The 23,503-nt window shown below is 56.2% G+C and overlaps 1 protein-coding gene across 4 annotated transcripts in view; it reads left to right on the top strand.

Annotated features, from left to right (window-relative positions):
- Positions 1 to 22,375, top strand: part of DRD2 (dopamine receptor D2) — a 72,184-nt gene extending 49,809 nt beyond the window's left edge. For 3 of the 4 annotated variants that reach the window (XM_047693783.1, XM_047693784.1, XM_047693785.1), the window contains 7 exons: positions 8,850 to 9,156; positions 14,014 to 14,123; positions 15,158 to 15,294; positions 16,425 to 16,615; positions 17,430 to 17,516; positions 19,075 to 19,402; positions 21,086 to 22,375. In XM_047693783.1, coding sequence (XP_047549739.1) covers positions 8,872 to 9,156; positions 14,014 to 14,123; positions 15,158 to 15,294; positions 16,425 to 16,615; positions 17,430 to 17,516; positions 19,075 to 19,402; positions 21,086 to 21,279 — 1,332 coding nt within the window. In that variant the 5' untranslated portion in view covers positions 8,850 to 8,871 and the 3' untranslated portion in view covers positions 21,280 to 22,375. The remainder of the gene's footprint in view (positions 1 to 8,849; positions 9,157 to 14,013; positions 14,124 to 15,157; positions 15,295 to 16,424; positions 16,616 to 17,429; positions 17,517 to 19,074; positions 19,403 to 21,085) is intronic. The other variant, XM_047693786.1, reaches the window with a different exon arrangement.
- Positions 22,376 to 23,503: the final 1,128 nt, after the last annotated feature.

Below are 23,503 nucleotides of genomic sequence, written 5' to 3'. Positions count from 1 at the left end.
TCTCTTGGGACCCACTCCGTCTCAGCAACATTCAGGCCGCTGGTTGGTGCTGTGTGAGAAACGGCTCCAGCCGCCTTGGCCTGCTGGGACGTCACTCCCACCGTGGGGTGCTCATCTAGACACTGTGAACTGCTGCTCCCCCAGGCCTTCTGGGAGCCCAGAAGCCATCCCCACAGGCTCTCTGCACCTCTTCCCACAGAACTGACGCGTCCCTACGTCCCCACATGCCTATACTCACTCCCCTTCACATATGTGCGTTCTCTCTTTCAGTGGCTTGCAACTCTGTGGGCCCCACTGGAAAATTCCCTGAATGGACCCCAATACCCCAATACCCCAATGGTATCCAACCCTGTGACCCAGACCCAGAGGGCCAGAGAGAGATCTTGGGGGAGGCTACTGGACCCCCTCCAGAAGGATCTGGGGGAGGAATAACAACCAGGGCAGAAGACGACCCTGGGCCTGGCTCCTCCCGACCTGAGTGAGGTTCTGGCTCCCATGAGTGCCTCCCTGACATTTACTCACCATGGCCACCACCATGCTGGAAAGTGAGAAGGCCAGGAAAAAAAAAAAAGGCAACCTAAGTGTTATCCTTACACTGGTGTAGCTCCCAGGTTGGCAAGAAGAACCGACACTAAACAAATAATTAGACAAGTGACTTAATTACGCTCTGATGAGGGCCACTAAGGAGCACAAGGTGCTGTGAGCCTAGTCCGCCAGACGACGGCTCAGGGCTGGAGCCTCGGGAAGGCTTCCCTGGAGAAGGGCTTGTCCTGGAGGGTCCCAGGAGGACGAGGTCGGCTGGGACAATGGGAACGTGAGCCTCCGTGGAAGGACTGGGCCTGGTTAGGGGTGGAGACACGGGAACCCAGGAGGGGAGAGCAAGTGGTACTTAGGCTGGTGGCTTTGTGGCTCTGGGGACAGGAAGTTGAGTGAGTGCCCGAGGGCACAGTCTCTGCTGTGAGGCTGGAGGCAAGGGGCAGCCTGGTCAGGTTTAGCTCCAGGGAGCAGTGAGGAAGCTTGGAGCAGGTGCCTGGGATACCGCCTGAGGGTGGGCCACCGCTGGTTCTTAGGACCACGTCCCCTCCTTCCCCACTAGCCTAGGTCTCTTTAAATAGTCCAAACCTGACCCCCCACAGTTGCCCAGAGGCTCTGGGTGGAGAAAAGCAGGAGCAATGGAGGGAGTCCAGGAGGTAATAGATACCCCACCCCTTGCCTGAGCCCTAGGAATTTGTAGGTACAGGACCTTACCTGGGCCCTCCCCCACCCCTGGGCAAAAGCAAGTGTTTCTTCCCCTAAGAATGACCACTGGCACCTGGGCCAGACTCAGGGCCTCACCACCTGGCTCACCCTTCCTGTCTGGGCCTGGGAGGCCAAGGAAGATTCAGGGGTGAGGAAAGGGTCAGCCTGGAGATGATAGCATCCATCCCTCCTTCCAGGGCATTAGTTAAAGACTTCTGGTTTCCCTTTGTTGTAGGAAGGATTGGAGGCTCCTTCCCGCCCCCTCCTTCTGATCCCACTCTTGCTGGAGCTGCAGGAGGCACAGGGGAGGTGCCCACCCCCAAGTTTGGATGCCCCCCCCCCCCCCAGGAGGAGCAGGGGGCAGCAGGACTTGCTGGGCCTTGAGGAGGAGCCTCTTGCACACTCCCTCCCCAGTCCCCTCCAGTGCCCGCACTCCACTAGCTGCTTTTGAGATGCAAATGCCAAGTACTCCCCTCCCCACCCCTTCTTTTTCATTGAAATGCTTCAAGTTTCAGAAAAAAAGGGAAAATGATGTGTTTAAGACAGCAATGTCTCACCAGCAATGGAGCCTGAGAAGAGATTGTTAAATTTTAATTAGACAATTTGATTCCTTCAGATGCCAAACTTTCTGGGGAGGCAGCACTGGGAGCACCACGGGAACCAGGCTGCTGGAGTTTCTGCTGTGCCAAGGGTTCCTCCCGCCCCACCTCTGGGCCCTGTGTCCCCAAGTTTTGCTGGTGGATGGAATCAAACTGGAGAGGGAACATAACCCCACCCCTCCCGCCAGCCAGCTTTCCTCTAGGGTCCCAGGCTGTCCTAAGGGATTGACCCCTATAGCCCCATCCTACCAGTCTGGGGACCAAGGGCCGCTGTAGCCACCAGGTTTGGGGTATCAGCCTCAAACTGGAATTTTGAAGGAGTTTTTTTTTTTTTTTTTTTTCTCTGCAGAATACTTGTGAGAGGCTGTTTGTGTTTGCAGGCTGAGGGGACTGCAGGCTGCTGGGGTGCGCTGGAGAGTTCCTGCCTCCTTCAGCCAGCCTCCACCTTCCCCTCCTCCCCTCCCCGGCCCCAGCTCTGGCAGGTGGTGTGAGAGGTGCACTGCAGGGGCAGCCTCCGTGGGCTCTGCCCCAGCTCTCTGTCTGGGCTCCCTGTCTTCCTCACCTGGACAGCCGGCTCATTTTCAAATGAGGGCACAAACAGGAAATGGTCACACACGGGAAAGCCCAAAGGATAAGTGGGAAGCTGGAAAAGCCCCCTCCACTGTCCACTTGCACTGATATAACCCGCACACCTCGATTCACTCCAGACACCACATTGGGAAGCTTTGCTGTGTGGGCTTTGAGGGCAGCAACCAGCAGAATGGGCGGGAACAAGGCTGGATGTTAAGGAGAGGTGGATGGAAGGGGAACAGACTACCGAGTGGATGATTCTGGAAGGTCTTTCAGGTGATGGTTGCCATTCTGAGCTGAGTACTGGAGACAGATGAGGGTCAGGGGGGTCTCTGGCACTGAGATGGCCTGAGGCTTGTGTGGGGGTGGGGTGCACCACGGAGCTCCCAAAGCTCTCTCCCTTCACCAGGGCAGCTGAGAAGAAGTCTAGGAGGCCCCAGAGCACCTGGGGACTTCCTCTGCCAGAGTCTGCTGGGGAGGGGTGGTGGAGCAGCAGAGTTCGCTGCACAGGGAAGAGGAGGGTGATATTTCGGGAGAGAAACAGCAGCTCTTCCCACTGGGGTCTCTGTCAGCTAGGGCTGCTTTAACAAAGTACCCTAGATGGGGGCTTCAACTACAGAAATTAACTTCCTCACAGTCCTGGAGGCTGGGAGTCTGAGGTCAAGGGGCCTGCGCGTTTGGGTTCTGGTGAGTGCTGCCTTCCAGGCTTGCAGATGGCTGCCTTCTCTTGACGCTGTCCTCAAGTCTTCCAGATCTCAGCTCCCCATACCGTCCCCTTGGGGCCGATGACTTCCTCAAGGCACACATTGAGAGGCACACATGTCAATCTTTGGCAACAGGGTTAGCTCGTCCATCCCTGTTCTAGGACCAGGACTCAGTAGCTGAGCATGGCAGTGACCATGTATGTATCTGGTGCTCACTCAATGCTCGTTGATTGGGACTGGTTAGGAGTTTGACACGTGAGCCACTAGCCTAGCCACCTGGAGGAGAATGGAGGTGGCGTCTGGAGGTTGGTGAGCAAGGTGACCCTATTTTCCTAACCCCAAATCAGGATTCTGGTTCTGACGACAGAAAGTTTTTAAAATAATATGAGATTTATTTATCTGAAATTTCCTTTAAGGGTAATTCGCCTTGGGTCATACATGTAGCCATCTCCTTTTTGAGAAAGAATAAGAGGGGCGCCTGGGTGGCTCAGTGGGTTAAGCCGCTGCCTTCGGCTCAGGTCATGATCTCAGAGTCCTGGGATCGAGCCCCGTATCGCATCTGGCTCTCTGCTTAGCAGGGAGCCTGCTTCCTCCTCTCTCTGCCTGACTCTCTGCCTGCTTGTGATCTCTCTCTGTCAAATAAATAAATAAATAAAATCTTTAAAAAAAAAAAAAGAATAAGAAATTTTGACCATCCTGGTACACGCAGGGTGCCAACTGCTCTCCAGTGTGGCCGTTGCCAGCTCCAGAGGCGCTGAGTGGGCCCTGACCTCACGTGGCTTCTCTGAGGCTTGGACCAGCCAGAATAACCTGGAGCCCCCTCCCTTGACCCCCAGCAAAAGCTCTGACAGGGATGGAGAGGCTGGAGGGCCCGAGCAAGAGCAGGCATCTGAGGGGCCCTCTGGGAGCCCCTGGAGTGAGAAAGACCACAGCTTTGTGGGAAAGACCCTTCTGGGACACCTCCTGGAGCCCTGGGCTGGAAGCAAAGAGGAAGGGATGGGGCTGGAGCGGGGATGGGCCGAGTGGGTACTAAGGTGTCCCGAGAAATAGCTGGCAGAGAAATTGCCAGAAGGCTGCTGTATTTTAAGCATTCTAGGGTGCACACCTCCCCCACCTCCACACGCACACATTTTAATGTCTCTGAAATCAGAATGTGTTGTACGGTGGAGCCCATCTTAGAGCTGGATTGCAGGTTGATACCGTTTTTTTCTTTCCTAGTGGTGCATTAAGCAATGGTGCATCTCACATTCAGCTCTGTCTTGGAGCCTAGGAAACATGGCGGTTGGTATTGCCTGACTCAGGCATAGACTTCGGCTTTATTCTCCTTTCCTCCCTCCCAGGGGTGGTTTGCCGTGTCTTGGGCCCCTTCTCCCCTCATCTAGACCCCCGCTTTCCAAGGCCGAGCTGGAGGAGGTAGCATGTTATAACAGTGGGTCCCCAGGGCAACCCCTGACCCCAGGGGACAGCATTTGGGCAGTCCAGTCACTTCACCTCCAGAAGCCTCAGCCTTGTGGTCTGAGTGCTTGTTTCTTTTAATTCTTTTGCTTGGTTGGATTTGTAAAGTTCACAGTCCTTGAGAGCTTACCAGGGCAGCCACACATGCATCATCTTACTTTTTCCTCATGACAGTAATTTTTACCCCCATTTTGCAAGTGGGAAAACTGAGGCTCAGGGAAGCTAAGTAGTCTGGCTGAGATCCCCGGAGCGAATAAAGGTGCAGTTGGGATTGGGACCCAGGTTTCTCGGTCCTCAGTCCTATCTTACATTAGTACCTCTCATGCCAGAGTACCTCCTCTGTGGGGCTGAATTTGCTGAATTCGCTCTGCGTGGTGTGACTTGAGAGCTAGCCAGAGGGCCCCTGCTTGTGAACCATGTTGGCCCCGGGTGGAAGGGTGCTGTGGACACGCTAGGGACTGGGGCTGGCTCTGGGGGTCGGAGGAAAATCCTGCACCAAAATATTAATAGGGTCTACAGGCATTTAGGACTTCCTTGGTTTCCCCATTCTTTCTGTAATGTTAATCGATTACATTTGTATCAGGAAAAAAAAAAACTATCTAGAATAGATACTGAATTAGAAAATTAAATGCATGAGGCCTTTCCAGCCTTGGGTGAAGGGACTTATTCTTCACTCTTGTCCTGCAGAGAGGCTGACAAACAGAGGAATGAGAGTTCACCCCCTCCCCTGCCCTGACTGGCAATGCTCAATTTGCTATCTCACTCGGACCCATGATTATAAATCCCGGTTGAAGCTCTTACCCCTCCAGGAAGCCCTCCATGAGCACCCCAGCCATGGACCTGTGCGTTTACTCTCTGATCTCTGCCCATGGGTGGCAGAGTGAGCCCCGGGCCCCTGCAGGACCAACATGTCCCCCCCCCAACTACTGGGCCTGCTGACAGCTGACATTTCAGGATGGGTCTAACCTCTTGGGGTACCCACTTGAAGAGAGATGCCTCTCTCAAAGTCACATCCTTTCCCTGGGACAGCCCATGCCCTGTGACCACTATGAGAAGGGACACCTCTGTAGGTTCTCTGAGGGGCTCACCTGAGGCCTTTGATGGGACCTCAAAGCAGCCCAGCTTCTCCTCGGCCCAGTCCTGCTCCCTGCCCTTCTCTGCAAGCCTCCATCCTACGAAAGTTCCCCAGTAAATTCCCGGCGCGCTAACGTCCTCCCCAGAGTCTTCTTTCTGGGGATCCAACATGCAACACCTGTGGTACTTTGGGGCTGCCTTTCTCTTCTGTCTCTTGCTCATCGGGTGGCCTAGCTGTGTACCCACGTTCCAAGGGCGGAGGGCTTTTCTTCCCAGTTGGACTCACAGAGCCTCCAAGTCAGTTCAGCAAACAACTTATTACCTACAGATCCCAGAAAACAAGAGCGTATGCTCTTTAATTTGTTTATTCCATGAAGATGACGAGGCATGATCAAGACGTGGTATAACCGTTAAGATGCTTACAATCCAGTGTGGGGGAAAAAACCCCAGATACACAGAGGGGGTGTGTTCCAGAATAGAACTCAGGGACGATGCTCTGGGACCCCCCAAGGAGGGAGGGAGATGGTCCAGCTGAGAACGCCTGAGATGGGCTCCAGGGAAGGAGGCTCCTGTGCAAGCCTTGCTTTGAAGGATGAAGGATGGGTAGGGGCAAGGCCAGCAGGGGAGAGGAAGGGATGTTTTCCAAAGACCTTTCTCATTTGTAGTGTGGGGATAAATTATAAGCCATGGAGGTTGTTTTGAGGATAAATGAGATAATATATATATTGCATGATATATATGTATTGGAGCCAACTATCAAACCCTCTGCAGGTGTATGAAGCGATGTCGTAGGCTGGCTCTGGATTGTGAGCAGAAGCATGAGTCTGGTTGGGTGTTGAGAGGGGGTGGGGTGGGCTAGACAGGAAGCCACAGAGTCTCCATCAGAGGCCACTGGCCCCTCGGAGAGGGACTGAAGAAGTGCGAGGGGAGGCAGAAAGAATGTGCTGGAGCCTCTGTGTCTCCAGGCCCCCGACAGTGCCTGGCACATTGCTCTACGTCTAGCAGGCTCGAGAGGTTCTGACTGAGAACAGGAGGGAGCAGGAGGAGCCCCTGTTGCCTGATGGGTTATGTGATATGTGCTCCAAGTGGGAAGACGGGCCGTGGGTTTGCAGAGGGCAGCACCGCTGCGACACTGGGTTTCTCTACCTTAGAGCTGGAAGATTAGTTTCACGGGGGTCATTTCATGCCACCCCATGTGGAGTTAGGTGTTGTGCCCTCCCCAGAGACTCCAGACTGGTGGTGCTGGGTAGGACACCTTCCACACTCCTGCTGAGAAGCCGCAGAGCAGGTGTGTCAGACGAGGATTTGGGTGGGAGGTGGAAGAAGGTGGACAGACCCTTCTCCAGAGTCCCCTCTCTGACCTCTTGTAGCTGGTGCACTTCTCTCCCTGATTCGGACCTGGAACCGCATTCATCCCAAATGGCATAAACTAGTGGATTTCCAATCCCGTGAGGGTAGCAAAGCCCCTGAAAATCATAGTGCTTTGTGTGGAATGCCTTGAATTCCTGATAAGCTGCCTCCCATCATGGAAACTAGGGACACTTTTGTTAGCAGGAAAGCAAGCTGTATTATATGTGTGTTATGTTCCAATCACAACCCAAACACAGGGGAAAGGAAGGGATGTCAGGCTCATTGGTGCCCGATGCAGCTCAGGTCTGCCGCTCAGGCTCTCTTGCTTCCTGTTCTCTCTTCTTCCAGAGCCCAAGGCAGAAATGCAGTTTTCCTCTACACCTTCTCTCCTCGTGTGCTCCGGCCCCTCTCCCATCCCACATCTACGTAATGAGCAATTTCCAGGATACTGACTTACAAGTTAGCTACCGATGCTAAACACCTCTCCATTCTCATTGCTGCCACTGTCATTCAGACGACCACCCTCTTACCTGAATTACAGCCACAGCCTCCCCCCCTCCAAGGTGCCCTCTACACTGCAGCGGCCACTTTTCTAAAACACCAGCCCAGTGGTCTTTCCTCGGCGCCCAATCTCTCAGGGGCTCCCAAGCTTATGAGACCCACTCTGACCCATGAATTGCCCTCCGGTTTCATTCCCCACCCCACCCCCATGCCTTACATTTTTAGCCAAATAGAGTTGTTGTCTGGTACTGTGTTGTATTCTCTCTAGCTGCAATGTCTCCCAATCTCTGTTGTCTGGCTAATTCCTCTTTTTACTGCATCACATGACACCTCCTTCAGGAAGTTCTCAGAGCTCTCTTGCAGAAACTCATCATCTCTTCCTTGGGTTCCTTTAGCCTCCCAGCTGCTGTCCTGCCACCTGCTTGGCACACCCTTCCATCCTCTATAGAGCGGTCAGGAACCTTCTGTCTGGCCATATCTGATCATGTGGTTCCCACTGCCCTCTGAGTCAAATCGAGCAGCCCTTGTAAAGCCTCCTAGGGCCTTGCTGTGGCAGCCTCCCCAGTTCTACTCATGCCGAATCCCCCTGGGTTTCAGCTGTCCCGAATGAATCTCCTCCTAGCTTTCCACTGGGCACCTGCTCTCTCGCTCTGTCATTTGCTTATGATGCTTCTTGTGTTGAGACCCTTCCCTGGGCTCCCAGCTCTTCCCCTGCTGAATTCCTACGCACCTTCGGGTGTCTGTCAAACGTCACTTCTTGGGAAAGTCTTCTTTCCATCCTTAAACTAGGTTAGATGTCTCTCCTGCATTCCATTTCCTAGTGCCCACTGCTTAGAGATTAAATTGCTTGATTCACTAGCTATTGTTTCTTTTAGAATGTGCGCCGGAGAACCATGTGTATTTTGTACCTGCCCCTGTTTCCAGCACTCCATAGAACAGTGCTCACTACGTCTTTATAGAATCAAGAATGAATGAATGCACACTCCTCTTCCTGCCCCTAGAAGCTGGACCTTCTCGCTACCTTGTCTCAAGTGTGGGGTGCCTGGGACGAGCTTACTGTTTGTGGAATAGACGAATGAACGACCAGCTCTTTTCAAGCTCATTTACTCTATTATACTTAAAAAAAAAAAAAAACAAAAAAAAAACCACACTTGCTCATTTGTTTTGCCATCTTCAAGGACTTGCCAGCAGTGTAGTGGCAGCGGGCCCCAATGTTGTAAGAAAATTGGTAGATTCAGAGCTGACAATCTCGAGGCTGGAGACTGCTGCTAACTGCCCGGCGGTGGCTTTAGCTCGGGAGGCGGCATGCTTGGGGAGGTCCTCCTGCTCACTCAATGTGTCCGTCTTTCCTGGCCAGAGCCTGGCCACCCGCTGCCCTGATGGATCCCCTGAACCTGTCCTGGTACGATGATGATCTGGAAAGCCGGAACTGGAGCCGGCCCTTCAACGGCTCGGAAGGCAAGGCCGGCAAGCCCCACTACAACTACTACGCCATGCTGCTCACCCTGCTCATCTTCGTCATCGTCTTTGGCAACGTGCTGGTGTGCATGGCCGTGTCCCGCGAGAAGGCGCTGCAGACCACCACCAACTACCTGATCGTCAGCCTCGCGGTGGCCGACCTCCTGGTGGCCACACTCGTCATGCCCTGGGTCGTCTACCTGGAGGTAGGTCCTCCCTGGCTCCCACCAACAAGTTGCCTGGTGTCTTCTCCACTGGCCAGGCCTCTTCCTCCACTCTGGGCTCAGTTTTTCTCCAGATAAAATGGGCTGCTAGTTCCTTAGCCATCCCAATGCCCCGTTTGAGAGTGCTTACTAAGGGCCATGCCTCGTGTCCTGTCCTCCATGTGCCACGTCTCCCATGTGGCCCTCAGAGCAGCCCTGCGAGGTCACTGCACCACGGACACCGGTTCACGGGAGGTAAGCTGGGCGGTCGGAGAAATCACTCAGCTGGCGGGTCCTAGCTGGAGCTCTGTCGGGCCCCAGGTTGGCTCGTTTGATCGTGCCAGCCATGGCGGTCATTGAGGAGGGTCCTTAAGGAAGGGGATGTTCATGCTTCCAGGCCGGAAGCTTCTGGCTCTCACTTCAAACTTCCAAAGCCAGGCTGCTGCTCTGTGTGTTCCTTATCCCTCCCTCCTCCCCCAATTTGGTCTAATGCCTGTGTCTGGGACCCCCAGGCAGGGATGTCTGCGCCCTGTGCCACAGCCCCTTTGCTCAGGAAAGTCCCTGAGGGCTCGGCTAAGACAGAGCCCAGCTCTGTGCATCTGAACAGAGAGCAGGCAGCCCCCACTGTGGTGCAGGCACTGGGCCAGGCCTGTGCAGACACAGGCTCCACACTCATGCTAATCCTGGGAGTTGACACTTTTCTTCTCGGCTTACAGAAGAGGAAACAGAAGCTTTGAGAAGTTGCCTGTCCTCACGCAGATCGCACAGCAAGGGGAGAAAGCACTAAGGGAGGAGTCCCTCACGGTGGTGGACATTTCCCAGAGCTGCCAGGCAGACATGGGAGGGTCTGGGGCCTTGGGTCCTGGATCTGCCCCTTTCTTGGCCAAGGACTTTGGGGTGGAGTCTGGGAACAGACTGGCCCTTGAGGGAAGAGCCAGTGCTAAGGTCACTCAGATCGCTGGACAGGTACCCTCCTGCCTGGGCAAGAGAGGGACTTACCTCCGCCACAGAGGCAAGTCCCTGGCAGAGAGGGAAGGTTTTTCTGTTTTTAAAGGAAAACATGAGATTTTGTTTGCTTGAGCAGAGGAGACATCTAGGAGAAGAAGCTGAGTGGGGAAGGGAGGCTGGTCCAGAGTGGCCCCTCTCCCTGTCTCCCAAACAGGTTGGAACATTCAGAATGGATGTTAAGGAAGAACCCAAAGAAACAAACAGACCTAAAATCTACAGATGTCACAGGCAGGGGCTCTGCTTCCTCTGTGACTCTCATGTCTGTGAGGGCCTCTAGACTGTCCATTCACGTCCTAAAGGCCTGTCCCTGAGGAGCCCTTCTTAATCCTGAGGCCGTTCCCCTCCGGCTCACTCTCAAAAGAGGGTCCCAGGCCTCAGGCCATCTGGGAAAAATGAGGGGTGAGTGGCAGGGCAAACAACCTCTCTGTGACTCGCTTTCCTTATGCATACAAAGGGGACGATCACAGTGCCTGCTCATGGCATTGCTGGAGGTCTAAGGAGTTAATAGAGGTAAAGCGCTTAGACCGGGAGGGCACCCGTAGAGAACAGTATGTAAAAGTCAGCGTGGCAATGGCGATGAAGCAGAAGATGATGGTAGTAGGTATGCAGCACCTGTCCTCCGGGCGAGGGCCCTCCCCGTGCCCGGGCAACCAGGCCCCCTCTACCCAAAGGGAGCTGTGCTCTGCTTGCAGCTCAGCGCGTGGCTCCTGGGCTTCCGGATCGGCAAGCTCTCCCCAGACACTGTGGTTTAAGGCCGTCTTGGGGCTCCTAGGCATCTGTAAGTCCTTTGACCGGTTATTTCCAAATAGCTGTTCATCATTATTTTGGAGGGGATGCTCAGTGTTTTCTGGGGCAGGGTGGAGAACGCTGTCTCGGAGCGCTCTGACTTTCCCATCGTGTCCCTGCAAAACAAGAACTGGACCATGAGTCCTGCAAGACGTCATCTCAGCCATTTATGGTTCCCTAGAGACTGCCCCAAGTAGAGTCTCAGCTTATCCCAACATCCTGCCAGAGTGTCCTTTCGATCCATATACTCTGTCCTCTCTAGGAGACACACTTGTCCAGAATTTTCCCCCTGGTCCACAGGAATATTAGTGCCTCTGATGGCCCAGCACAACGGGGCATATCTAACGGGGGACCGGGAGTGCATTAGTTATTCTGCTTGGCACAGGGAAAGCGCGCTGGTTTGCAGTGAGAGGACGGGGGTCGTTTCCCAACTCTGACACTTTCCATCTGGAGACAGTCCTGGGAGAAGGGAGTCAGGATTACTTGTCCGCGTTTTGGCCTCCTTACCCTGTGAGGTGAGGGTTCACCAGGTGCATTTTCCAGGTGGGCAGATGAGATTGAGAAGGGAATAGGCCCAGATTGCCTTTCTTCACTCATTCAGCAGGGACTGAGCCCTGCCGTGTCCTACATCATCCTTGGGGCATCGCCTGCCATCAGCGAAGACCCGATAGGACCACTGTAGTATAGCCTGATGGTGGCGACAACAGAGCCGTCCCCACAGAGGATGTGGGAACAAGACTTGGGGGGGGGGGGAGCATGTGGGGACAAAGAATTCTTGCAGGAAGAAGTGATGCTTCCAGAATAAGAATCCAGGGGATGGAGCAAAGCACTTGCATTCCCGGCTGAGGAAAAAAAAAAAAAAAAAACAGGCAAAGCTGCAGAGCAGGGTGTGGGGGTGTCACTGGCTGTGGGTTTGGAGGGGCAGTGGCCCTATCACTAGCTTCAGAGTTTTGCTGTCACCGTCGATAGAGATGACACACCTCAGTGCCTGACACATAGTCCCTGCTTAACACAGGCTGATGATTAGGATTTTGCCGAGCCGTCTCATGGCTCAGCTTCATGTGGACATCGAGGTCGATAAGCGGTGTCCAAAGGCGCCGAGTCCCAGCCATGGTGCTGTCCTAGCAAACCTGGGGGCCGGTCCTCCCTCTGCCACTAAATCACCAGGTGACCTTGGGCAAGTCCACATTCCTCTCTGACTCAAAGCTTGTACAGCCCCCCTTGCAACAATAACCTCTGCTTTCGTGCTTTATGTGCGCTTGGTCATTTGTACGTAGGTGTCTACTCTTGTGACAAACTAGATGGCCCTTCCCAAGGCGGTTTACATGAGAGCATAGGACGTGCTCCCCGAAGAACTGTTCTCAGCCCCAAACGTGCCACACACGTACTGAGTGTGAGTGTCGGTCCCCTCCCCGATGAGCGGGCACTCAACCCTGTCTTGTCCGAGCGTAAGATGCCCACAGGCCCACAGTGGGTGGAGGAGGCCGCCAACAATTTCTCTTGAGTCTGAGTCAGCTGCCCCCAGGACTGTGGAGGAAAGCCCTCCCTTCTTCTGTGCTCCAGAAAGGCCTGTGGGGGTGGGGATGGAGAGCTCCCTAATGGCAGGAACTATGCCAGTACCATTCACCATTGTACCCCAGAGTCTAGGACAGAGCCTGGCACATAGTAAGTTGCTCATAAGTTTCTATGGCAAAGAAGGAAGGCCAGGAAGAGGGAAGGAGGGAAAAGCAGGAGGAAGAGGGCCCTGGTGTCTCAGACCTAGAGCCCCAGGGACATGGAAGCAGCACTGAAGTACTAGCCTAGGGGGGCTGCATGGTGGAGAGTGGGCCAGGTGGGCCTGGGGCCCTCCTAGTGCCCTTAGAGGTCAGTTCTGTTTATACCCGAAGCTCTCCATCCCCATCCAGACCTGCCATCTTGGGGAGCCTTGTGCTGCCACAGGGGGAGAGGCCCTGGAGTGGGTCATGTGAGCCCAGAGAAGCCATCTGCCTGTCTTTTGGGACAAGCTGCTGAGTCTTTATGTCCCACCACAGCAGCCACAGCTCCTGTCACTGAGAGTTGAAGTGCCAACATTTGCTTTCATGCCTGGGAGCAGAACAGAAAGGGCGGCGGGGAGAATGAGCACGTCATCAGTAGCCCTGTGGCCGAGCTGAGCCAGGAGAGTGGGTGCTGCCCTGCTCCAGGCCCCGTGGGGTGGCTTTCCGGCTCCTTTTCCTCCTGTTGGTAGAGGCCCAGACTGGCTCTCCCTGTCCTGACTCTGTGCTCAGGCCCACCTGCGGAGGGACTGTGCGTGCCCGTGTGTAAACAACAGGAGGTATGGGAGTGTGTGTGTGTGTGTGTGTGTGTGTGTGTGTGTGGAGGGATGCAGGATGCCCCTGCCAGGAGCAGGTGTCCTCATTCCTGGCCTACAAGGACACGTGGATACAAAATCTCTCCCTGCCCCTGCCTGCTGTTCCCACAGCTCAAGCCCCACTTTTCCGTCCTGTGTTCTCCAGGTCTGACAAAGAGCACCACTGTCTTCCCTTTCAGAGCCATGGTCCTCACCGCTGTCTTTAACAGACACTGTCTGTGCCCTGATTCTGTGCTCTGCGCGGTGCTGCCCTGAAGGCACTGCCCGCCCCCTTCCACCCCCCCCACCCCCGCCCTGGCCCCAGGAACCTGGGCCCAGGCAGGATCAGAAGCTGAGCTGACCAGCCTTGGGCAAGTCACTGCCCATTTCTGAGGCTCAGTTTCCCCATCAGGGGAATGGGATTGCAAGCTCATCACGTGGCTGTATTGCAGGTGAAGGCTTGAAGTAGTAGCACTTGGTAGAAAGTTGCTCATCTTTCTTCTAGCCTGGTTCTTGGCACCAAGGGACCTTATGTGTCTAGGAGGAGAGGGGACTAGGGACAAGGGCCTCAGGCTCCCCCTTGCTGCCCGACTTCTGCCCCAGAACCCAGCTGGAGCCTCACAAGACCCCCACAGCTGTCCTCTGAGCCTGCGGCCTGATCTGCCCCAGGAGAGGCGAGCTATGGGGCCGAAGTTCATCTCCCCGTCTGCTGCCCACCTCTTCTGGTGCTTTGTCCCCAGGTGGTGGGCGAGTGGAAATTCAGTAGGATTCACTGTGACATCTTTGTCACTCTGGACGTCATGATGTGCACGGCAAGCATCCTGAACCTGTGTGCTATCAGCATCGACAGGTGAGCCAAGCCAGGTGGGGAGGGGGACCCAAGCCGGTCACATGTTGGGCTTCCCCAGCTCTCCTGCAGGGACAGGCTCTGCCTGTGAGGTTGTACAGCTGTCCCTGTGGGTCTGTATGTTTGTGCATGCATGCTGTGGGTGTGTGCACATGTGTATGCACACTCATGTGCAGGGGCCCGTGTGTCTGGCTGGGGGAGTACAGGCTGTCCAACAGACAGCGAGGCTACCAAGGATACCCAGACAGCAACTGGTAAAGACAAGAAAGCTCTTAGTTCTGGCTGCAGCCCTAGCTCTGTCACTTCCTACGGACATGACCTTGGGCAGAGTGTGCAAGTCCTCACAACTCTGCTTTGTCCAGAAATCAAGGATGCTGACACCTGTCCGGGTCGGGCTGCAGCGTCTGGGTGAATTTCACATCCAGCATGGGCCTGAGGGGGCCCAGGCCGTGCTCAGCTTGCCAAGCTATAGCCTTGGAACCTTTCACTGATTTGCACACACAGGCCACACAGGTTCCCAGAGGCCCTGGCTCTACTCCCCTCATGGGGTTCTCAGAACATGAGATGAGTTACACTTCGAGAGGTGCGGGGTAGAGGAGTACAAGGGACTATAAACAATTACTACTGTGCTTCTCTTCTACCCAGTGGGGCTTCACTCTTGCTCTGAGGGGCCTGGCTCCCAATCCATCAGCAAACACTTCCACCTTCTGGGAGCCCAGCCCAGGTGTGGTTTCAGAGGTACAAAGACCCAGAGTCTGTCCCCTCAGACACCCTACAATCCAAGCAGGGAGACTGGAGTAATAGATAAGAGGGCCCAGGAGTAAATGGTAGCTGGTCAGCCATGAAGCTCTGGAGGCTGTGTGAGTGGGGTCAGGAGAAAGGAGTGATGTAGAGTATCTACATCTGGGTGGGCTTCATGGAGGTGACAACCATCAGTCCCCAAGGTGCAGGGCGTCTCTGGTGTGTACCTGCTGTGGACCAAGGGGTCCCCGGGCCTGCAGCCCAGACTCAGGGTCCCCCGGCCCATGCCCTCGCAGGTACACGGCCGTGGCCATGCCCATGCTCTACAACACTCGCTACAGCTCCAAACGCCGCGTCACCGTCATGATCGCCATCGTCTGGGTCCTGTCCTTTACCATCTCCTGCCCGCTGCTCTTCGGACTCAACAACACAGGTGAGGCTCACTTCTGTCTGCCTGGGGCTCCACTGACCTCCGGCGCAGTACTGCCAGGAAGCTGAGCCCCTGGTGCAGACACAGGACAGAGGCCAGGCTGGGTCTCCCCGGCCAAGCCTGACTCTGAACTGTTCCTGGATAGGCCAGGGAGGAGCAGTAGCTCAGGGCAGGATGGGGTTGGGTGAGGAGTGGGGGTAAGGATTCGGGAGGCTGTCTGGCCATTTTGAGCTTTATTAAGTTGAAGCAAGTCAGACAACCGCACAAACTATGTGTGTATGCGTGTATGTGTGTGTGCATGCACTGGGGGCGAGCACTGGGCTCCCCCACCCTCAGCGATGGTATCTGTGTAAGGAGGCTACAGCCCCCAGGCTGGCCAAGCCCCGTATAGCCTAAAGCACCTGGGACAGGGAAGGTAGGAACCAGTAGCAGCTAGTATGGCGCGCCTGTCCCTGCCTCTGATGCCAAGCAGGTCCTGGGCCTGCCTGCTGGCCCGGACGTAATCCTTTCTCTCACAGGGGAGGCCCGGGGGTGCGGAGCACCTCTGCAGACCGTCAGGGACAGGACACAGTGAAGCCTTGCCATCTAAGTCTTGTGGGAATTCCAGGAAGCTGGACTAGGGCTTGATATGCTCAGCTCAATCTGGAAAGGCCCTGAGTTAGAGGGCTAGACCAGGAGGGAACTTGGAAGCACGCTGGAGCCCAGGTGGGTTCAGCACATGGGACCAAGTTTCCCTGTCCTAGAACTGAAAGGTGGCAGACCTCCCCCAAGTAGATGGGAAGGGCGCAAAGAAGGGATTACTCTTTTAAAAGAATTTCCTTCTGTTATTTTTTCCCAACACTCCTGCTCCAAGTGGGTGTTCACGGATGGGGAAAGGAATAATGAACTAAGGAGGGAGCATTAATGGAAAAGCTTGGAAGCAGCTTAGCTCTTTTGCTCAAGACTGTTTTTCAGTCTTTGGTCTACACCACGTGCTGGTGTCCATCCAGCATTTCCAGGCGCCCGCAGATGCCCAGGCGTACTCTCTGTCCCCTTGCTGCGCTCTGTCCCACGGAGGACAGAAAGGTCTCTGGTGGCAGCGCTGTGGCCCGCGGGGCTGCTGACACCCCCTCCTTCGGCTCTCCTCCCCCCAGACCAGAACGAGTGCATAATCGCCAACCCCGCGTTCGTGGTGTACTCCTCCGTCGTGTCCTTCTACGTGCCCTTCATCGTCACGCTGCTGGTCTACATCAAGATCTACATCGTCCTCCGCAGGCGTCGCAAGCGGGTCAACACAAAGCGGAGCAGCCGGGCTTTCAGGGCCAACCTGAAGGCCCCGCTCAAGGTCCTCAGAACCCCCCTCCCCTCCAGGGCCCACCCCCCACTATCACCCAGGGGGCTGGCCCATGCTCAGCTGGGGGCTGGGGACACAGGGTCACCATGACAGGCTGGAGGGTTTCCCAGCACCTGGGCAGGGCTGAGTCCACAGGAGCTGCCTGGGAGATCTGGGTCGGAATGTACCTTCCTTGGCTCTTCTCCTTCTTTTCCCATCACTTGTCCTTTCCTCACTCTGGCCCTTCTCTCCCTGACCTCCATCTGTGCTTCCCTCCCTCTCCTTTACCTTCCATGGTCCCTGTTCGGCCCTCCATGCACACCTCCTTCCTCCTCCCCTCCCCCTTTATTTCATTCGCTCTCACCCCTTACGTCTCGTGAGTTCTCCCCTCTGCTCGGCCCTCCCTGAGGAAGGCAGTGTGAGGGCATCAAAGGAGCCAGAGTTGGGGGTTAGATGTATCAGGTTCAAGGCCTGGCACTCCCACCTTTTTGCTGAGTGACCTTGGGCAAGTTGCTTAACATCTCTGAGCCTCGCTTTTCTCATCTGTTAAATGGGAATCATAATGCCAACCTCTCAGCGTGGTCTTGAGGATTCACTGTGAGGGATAGGACTACGCCTAGCATGTGCCCACAAAATCAGGGCCTGTTTGTCCCTCATCCTGTTCACCATCTCTCCTTGTAGTACCAACCATCAGTCTTACCTTTTCAGGCCTCTACCCTCCTACTCTGCCCTTCTGGGAGCCCCTGTGCCCAGCCTGAGTAGCCCACACTGGGTGTCTGTCCCCAGCCCCTGCCCATCATGACCAGTGTACTGGCTCACTCCACAGGGCAACTACACTCACCCCGAGGACATGAAACTCTGCACCGTTATCATGAAGTCCAATGGCAGTTTCCCAGTGAACAGGCGGAGAGTGGTAAGTGCTCAGGTCAGGGACCCAGAGCCAATTCTTTCCGCCCCGAGGGAAACCCACCTGCCAAGATTCTCGGAGATCTCACCAGCTGGTCAAAGGGAGGAGCACCTCCCAGGCTCCCCAACGTTGCTTCCACGGGGGCCAGACTCCCCACGCACACCTCCCGGGCAGGCGTGCAGCGAGACGGCTGGGTTCTCGCAGGCACAAATAGGCACCCCCAGCCCAAGACGGTCGGGAGAGAGGACTTAGCCATAACATAATAAAAATAAGGAGTATGGCTCTTACTATTCATTGAACACCCACCGTGTTCCTAGTAGCTCATCAAATCCTCACAGCGACCCTGAGAGGTAGGTCTTATTAGGCTTACTGATTTTAATTTTACAGAAGAGGAAACAGAGGCTCGCAGAGGGGAGGTAACTCCCCCAAGGCAAAGCTTTTAGTGAGATCGTGCATATTTGAGCCCAGGCCTACGAGACCCCAGAATCCACACGCTGCTCTGCCGTTCTTCCCACTTGCCTGTACTGCGTTCCTATGGGCAGCTTCTGGGGCTGGAGGCTGAGCGTGGGGGTGGAAGGGGGGCGGATGGAGCAGAACAGGCTTGGGGCTGGTGGGGAAGTGCAGCCTGTGCGTGGAGCCTAGAGACGTAGAGCAGACCCCGGGCTCTGCCCAGTGATGACGGTGGCACCAGGGTCCAAGCAGCAGGTGTCCCCTCCCCAGCTGGGCCACGGAACCCGCACAGGGCCCACACGAAGTCCAGAGCAGGTGTCTTTGGGAGGCAGGACCCCCCCACCATTCACCTGCACGGCAAGGACGGGACGCCAGGGAGTCACTGGATGGGATGGGTGCCCAACGGGGACTCAGGACCGGGCCTGGGACAGCAGCACAGATAAACCACCCAGGTGCAGGGCCAGGAGACACTTCAGAAGTTCAGACTGAGACCCCAAGGCAGGGAAGAGCCTGGAAAGCCATGAGTGGACCCCCAGCGGGACCTCCAGGTCAGCCCAGCGGGAAAGATGCGGGGGGCCCAGGGGTGAGCCCTTTGGTATCCAGGTCCATCTATGAGGAACATGTGGAACCTACGTGAGTGCCAGTGCAGGTGCCTCGGGCCACCCTGGCAGCGAGAGCAGGCGGCCCTCTCTGCACTTAGAATTCGGGCTCCTGGACGCGGGCACTGAGGGTCAAGCAGGAGCGGAGTCCCTGTAGCCAGCTCTGTGCCTGGCACGTGGCACTCAGTGCATGGGGCTCAGTCAGTAAGAGAGACGTGCTGGGGTAGTAGGCTCCCACAAATGGTTGTGGGGTTATTAAGGTTCCATAAAGATTGCTGTGGAACAGGGGCTGGGGATGACCCTAGAGGCAGGGACTTCTGTGGGTCCTGGGTCCTATACCCAGACCCTTCCTGCCTCCCAGTGATTGTGTTCATTGCCTTTCCAGCAGGGTGACCCTGGGGTGTTGGCAGGAGTCTAAAGGAGTATAGGGAAGGGCGAGGGGGTTCCGGTGAGTCTGGGTGCCGAATGCCTGAGAACTGGCCTGCCGTTACCCGGAGCTCTCTACCTCTGCGCAGGAGGCTGCCCGCCGAGCCCAGGAGCTGGAGATGGAGATGCTGTCCAGCACCAGCCCCCCTGAGAGGACCCGGTACAGTCCCATACCGCCCAGCCACCACCAGCTGACCCTCCCCGACCCGTCCCACCACGGCCTCCACAGCACTGCCGACAGCCCCGCCAAACCAGAGAAGAATGGGCATGCCAAAGACCACCCCAAGATTGCCAAGATCTTTGAGATCCAGTCCATGCCCAATGGCAAAACCCGGACCTCTCTCAAGACCATGAGCCGCAGGAAGCTGTCCCAGCAGAAGGAGAAGAAAGCCACCCAGATGCTCGCCATTGTTCTTGGTGAGTCAGGTCAGCCCAGCTCTGTCCAGCCATTACTGAGGAAAGGAGCCATCATGGTGGCTTCCATTACATGGCATCCCCTTCCTGACCATGGCTGGCGGGCCATGGGACTGGCCCTTGCTCGGGTGCAGGCCACACCCAATGACATACCCTGTTAAGTAGATTGTAAAATGACGCTCATTTTACAGACGGGAAAACTGAGGTTTGGAGTAGGTGTATAATGTGACCAGGGAAGACCTCTGATTTGAATTCAGGGAGTCTGACTTCAGAGTCTGTGAGTTTGACCAATCTACCATAGTGACCCCCAGAACCTCCAGATCCTAGACACGTCCTTTCTCTCTCTGGAGTCCCCTTAGCAAGAGATAACCTCTCAGGGTTGTGGTGATGGTCACATGGTGGTGAAAGGTGGAAACATTTTGTAAAGTGCAAAGCAGGGCACACGGGTTAGGGGTTAGCAGTACGGTTTTGGGAATGTTGTTCTTGTTGAGGAATTGGGAAATTCAGTTCACTTCAGCTCACCCAAGACCCTGTGGGACCAGAGCTGTGAACAAAGAAAGGGGACCTGGGTGAGGGGAGAGGCCCATCTGAATGAGGATGTGGCTGTCAGCCAGGCATGGCTCTTGAATAAAGGTCTCCTAGAAAATCAAAGTCAAAACACAAGGCTGGAATGATGTAGGTGGTTGGGGGCAGGAGGAGCAGCTGTGACTCAGCCTTCCCTGCAGTACCCAGGGCAGCATGGGACACCTTTCCACACTCACCTTCCCCTTGGACCTCGACAGTCCTGTGACACGAGTGGGACAGGTGTTACCTCCCAGCTTTTGTGAATGTGTGCACAGGGTCATAGCAGGTTAAGGGGCTGACTCTTGATCACGTGGCTGGGGGTGACAGAGGAAGGTCAGAGTTGGAGGGGTCTCGCTGCCGCGCTGGGTGCCTGCGGGACATGGTGTGCTCACGGTACTGCCACACTGAGCAGCAGGTCGAGTCAGACAAAGCCGACGGGCGGGAGCTTAGTCTGGGTCAGAGTGTCCCCAAGCAGGAAGTAGCAAGAGGTGTCCCCTAAGGGCTGGGGGAAGGCACAGCAAGAAACTGGCCATTGGGGGACCTCAACGGACTGGAGTTCAGGTCTCAGCTTCGTCACTTGTGAGGCGGCCTTGCGTACCTCACAGAGCCTCTGGAGCCTCAGCTCCCTGTCTCTACTCCACAGGGACGCGGAGCCTGAGCGATATGCAGATCTAACTCTCCCTTTTGTCCCTCGGGCTCAAACTGTTCGTCCCCCACAGCAATGACCAAACGCTCCACTTCCAACTGCTGAAGAAGACTTGTTCTCAGAGATGACCAGAAAGTAGAGTAGATATTTCCATTTCTACTGACTTGGGTCTGAATGTTAACCTGGTCTGAATGTTAACCTGGTGGATTTGTTTTCAAGCCATTCTCCTTCCCTGTGGGGCAGGTCTTATTATACCCATTTGACAGATGAGGAAGGTAAGGCTAAGGGAAGTAAAGTTACCTTCACTGGCAACGGGTGTCCGTGACAGCCCTAGAATCTGAGATCGGGACTCCTCCTGCAGTGCTCCTGGGCCCTGGGCCTGCGGCTCCCAATCTGGGTGCCCACAGATTGCAGGCCTGCCCTGCCCAACCTCCCCCGGGCCTGGAGGCCAGCCTGACCGCCGCGCTCTCCCCCAGGCGTGTTCATCATCTGCTGGCTGCCCTTCTTCATCACCCACATCCTGAACATCCACTGTGACTGCAGCATCCCGCCCGTCCTCTACAGCGCCTTCACGTGGCTGGGCTACGTCAACAGCGCCGTGAACCCCATCATCTACACCACCTTCAACGTCGAGTTCCGCAAGGCCTTCATGAAGATCCTGCACTGCTGACCTGCGGCCACCTGCACGGCAGCCTGCTTCCCGCCTCTCCGCCTGGCCGGCCGGCTCGCACTTCCAGGGAGCCGCGGGCAGGGCGGTGGGGGGGCGGGCGGACTGGGCCTTCTCTTTGCTTGGCTCCATGCCCCTCCGTGCCCGCACACCCACACTCTGCCGGGGTAGTGCTCAGGAGCCAGGCACTGTGCCGGCCCGCGGGCTGGACCCCTGGCTCGGGGGCAGCTCACAGAGCCCCCCTCCCACCTCGAGGCCCCCTCTCCTTGGCACCAAAGATGCAGCCGCCTTCTCTGACCTTTCTCTGGGGTCCTGGGTTGCCAGGGCGAGAGGCACGGCTCAGAGACCATGCTTTCTGTTGGGTCTGGCTCGGTCTTCACAGGCCAATGCTGGGGCGGGCCGTGGGGAAGGATGAACAGGTCCCACTCCACAGGGCCATGCCCGGGAAGCCAGAGCTCCTGCCAAGGCCCCAGGCAACTGCAGTCCTGGGAGCCCCATGTAAATACCAGACCACAGGGTGAACCCCAGAGGAGCCCAAGCCAAAAATCTTCGCTCGCTCCCTGTCCTGCCCCACAGGAGCGTCCGTTTCCCCAGAAGTGGGGCCCGCCCCGCCCCAACCCGCTCCAGCACCCACATGGTTTCTGTACCTTCTGAGGGCAGGAACCCGGGTCATGAAGGGCCCCCAGGAACGTCTGTGGGGAGGGGGACCTCCCCCAAGCCCACTCTGCCACCTCCTGACAGACTCGGTTCATCCCTTCTCGTAGCAACTTTGGGGCTGGCCTGCAAGCAGGCAGGGAAGGTGGGCTTGGGGCCACATCTGGGCCTGGGCTGGGGTGCTGGAGGGTCTTCGGGGGGCTGCCTCCTGCACACTCTGCCACAAACTGCCTCTCCTTTCCCTTTGCCTCTTCTCTCTCCCGTTGCCTTTCCCTTCCGCTATCTCCACCTTAGAGAAGCCCGTGGCAAGGGGACTGCGGAGTGCCACTTGGCCTGGGCTGGCCCCGCCCTGAGGGAGGAGGGGAGGCTGCAGCTTGGGGAGCCCCTGGGCCCAGACTCTGTAACATCACTACACATGCTCCAAATGAATAAAACTCTGACAAGAGTCACACACGAGGCCCCCCGCCTGCCTTCGTCCTCCACGGCAGGTGTAGCTGAAGCCCCCGTGTCTGGGCTGGGATCAGAGTCGGGGAGGCCTTCTGCAGCCCCCTCCAGAAAAGGGTGACCCTGACTACGGCCACCAGGCTGAACACTAGGGGAAAGGAAGAAAGGAGCTGCTCCGAGGCAGACCAAGGAGAAGCTGTGAGTGCCTGCGTTCCCCCCTCGCCCTGTCCTTGCCTCCTGAGCAGACAAGAACGCCCTCAGCCCAGCCCCTCGGGTGGTCCCGAACCTCAACTGCCAACCAACACAGGAGCGGAGAACGTTCCCCGTGGGAATCCCACAGCGTACCCAGGGCTGCCCTGATCCCTGTGGTAGGGAAAACAGGTGGTTCCCTGTGTCCCACCTCCTCCTTTCCTCCTTTCCTCCTTAGCCTCTGTGGCCCACCAGCGCAGTGAAGGCTCTACAGGAAAGGTAGACTCCCGGGTGCTGGCTGTGTCTGTGCTTGCCCCTTGCCCTGACTTTGGTCACATAGCAGGACCCCCTTCCTCTGGAGCAGGCTGCGGGGGCACAGAAGCCCTGGGCGACATAGCCCGGGGAGGGGTCCTCCCTTCCCTCGGCCTCCATCACAGTCATATCTCCAAGCTTTCCAGAGCCACAAACTGGCACTGCCCTGAAAACAGAAATTTGGCTTTAAAAAATGAAATATAAGTCAACCAGGCGAAGGAGGAATATTCTCACTACCTTGAGAATAAGAGCGCTGATGACAAACAAGGTGCCGGCACCCACGTGCTCAGGCTCTGGGGAGCTGTCAGGGCATAATTTGCATGCTAAATACAATATTTTTAGCACCAAAGTTTGGAGCACTTAACTTGCCCTGAACACTTAATTATGGACTTTGATCTTCTCCCTGAACCTGCACGTAGTGCTAAGCCCCAGGAGAGGCCCCTGTCCCCAGGAGCACCCAGATCCTGCAGGCTGGGCAAGACAGGCCCCTGGTCCAGCTCAGGAGACATCCGTACAACCCAGTGACTGCCTCCTACGGAAGGCGGCAGACCCTTGAGGGGGCGAGAAACCCCAAGGACTTCTCAGCTGCCGATGCCCACCCCATAGCCAATGCACACAGACACGCCAC

Source organism: Lutra lutra, chromosome 10 (assembly GCF_902655055.1).
Source record: "Lutra lutra chromosome 10, mLutLut1.2, whole genome shotgun sequence".
NCBI lineage: Eukaryota > Metazoa > Chordata > Mammalia > Carnivora > Mustelidae > Lutra > Lutra lutra.
Note: the sequence above shows the minus strand (reverse complement) of the source record. Positions and strands in the feature narration are given on the sequence as shown.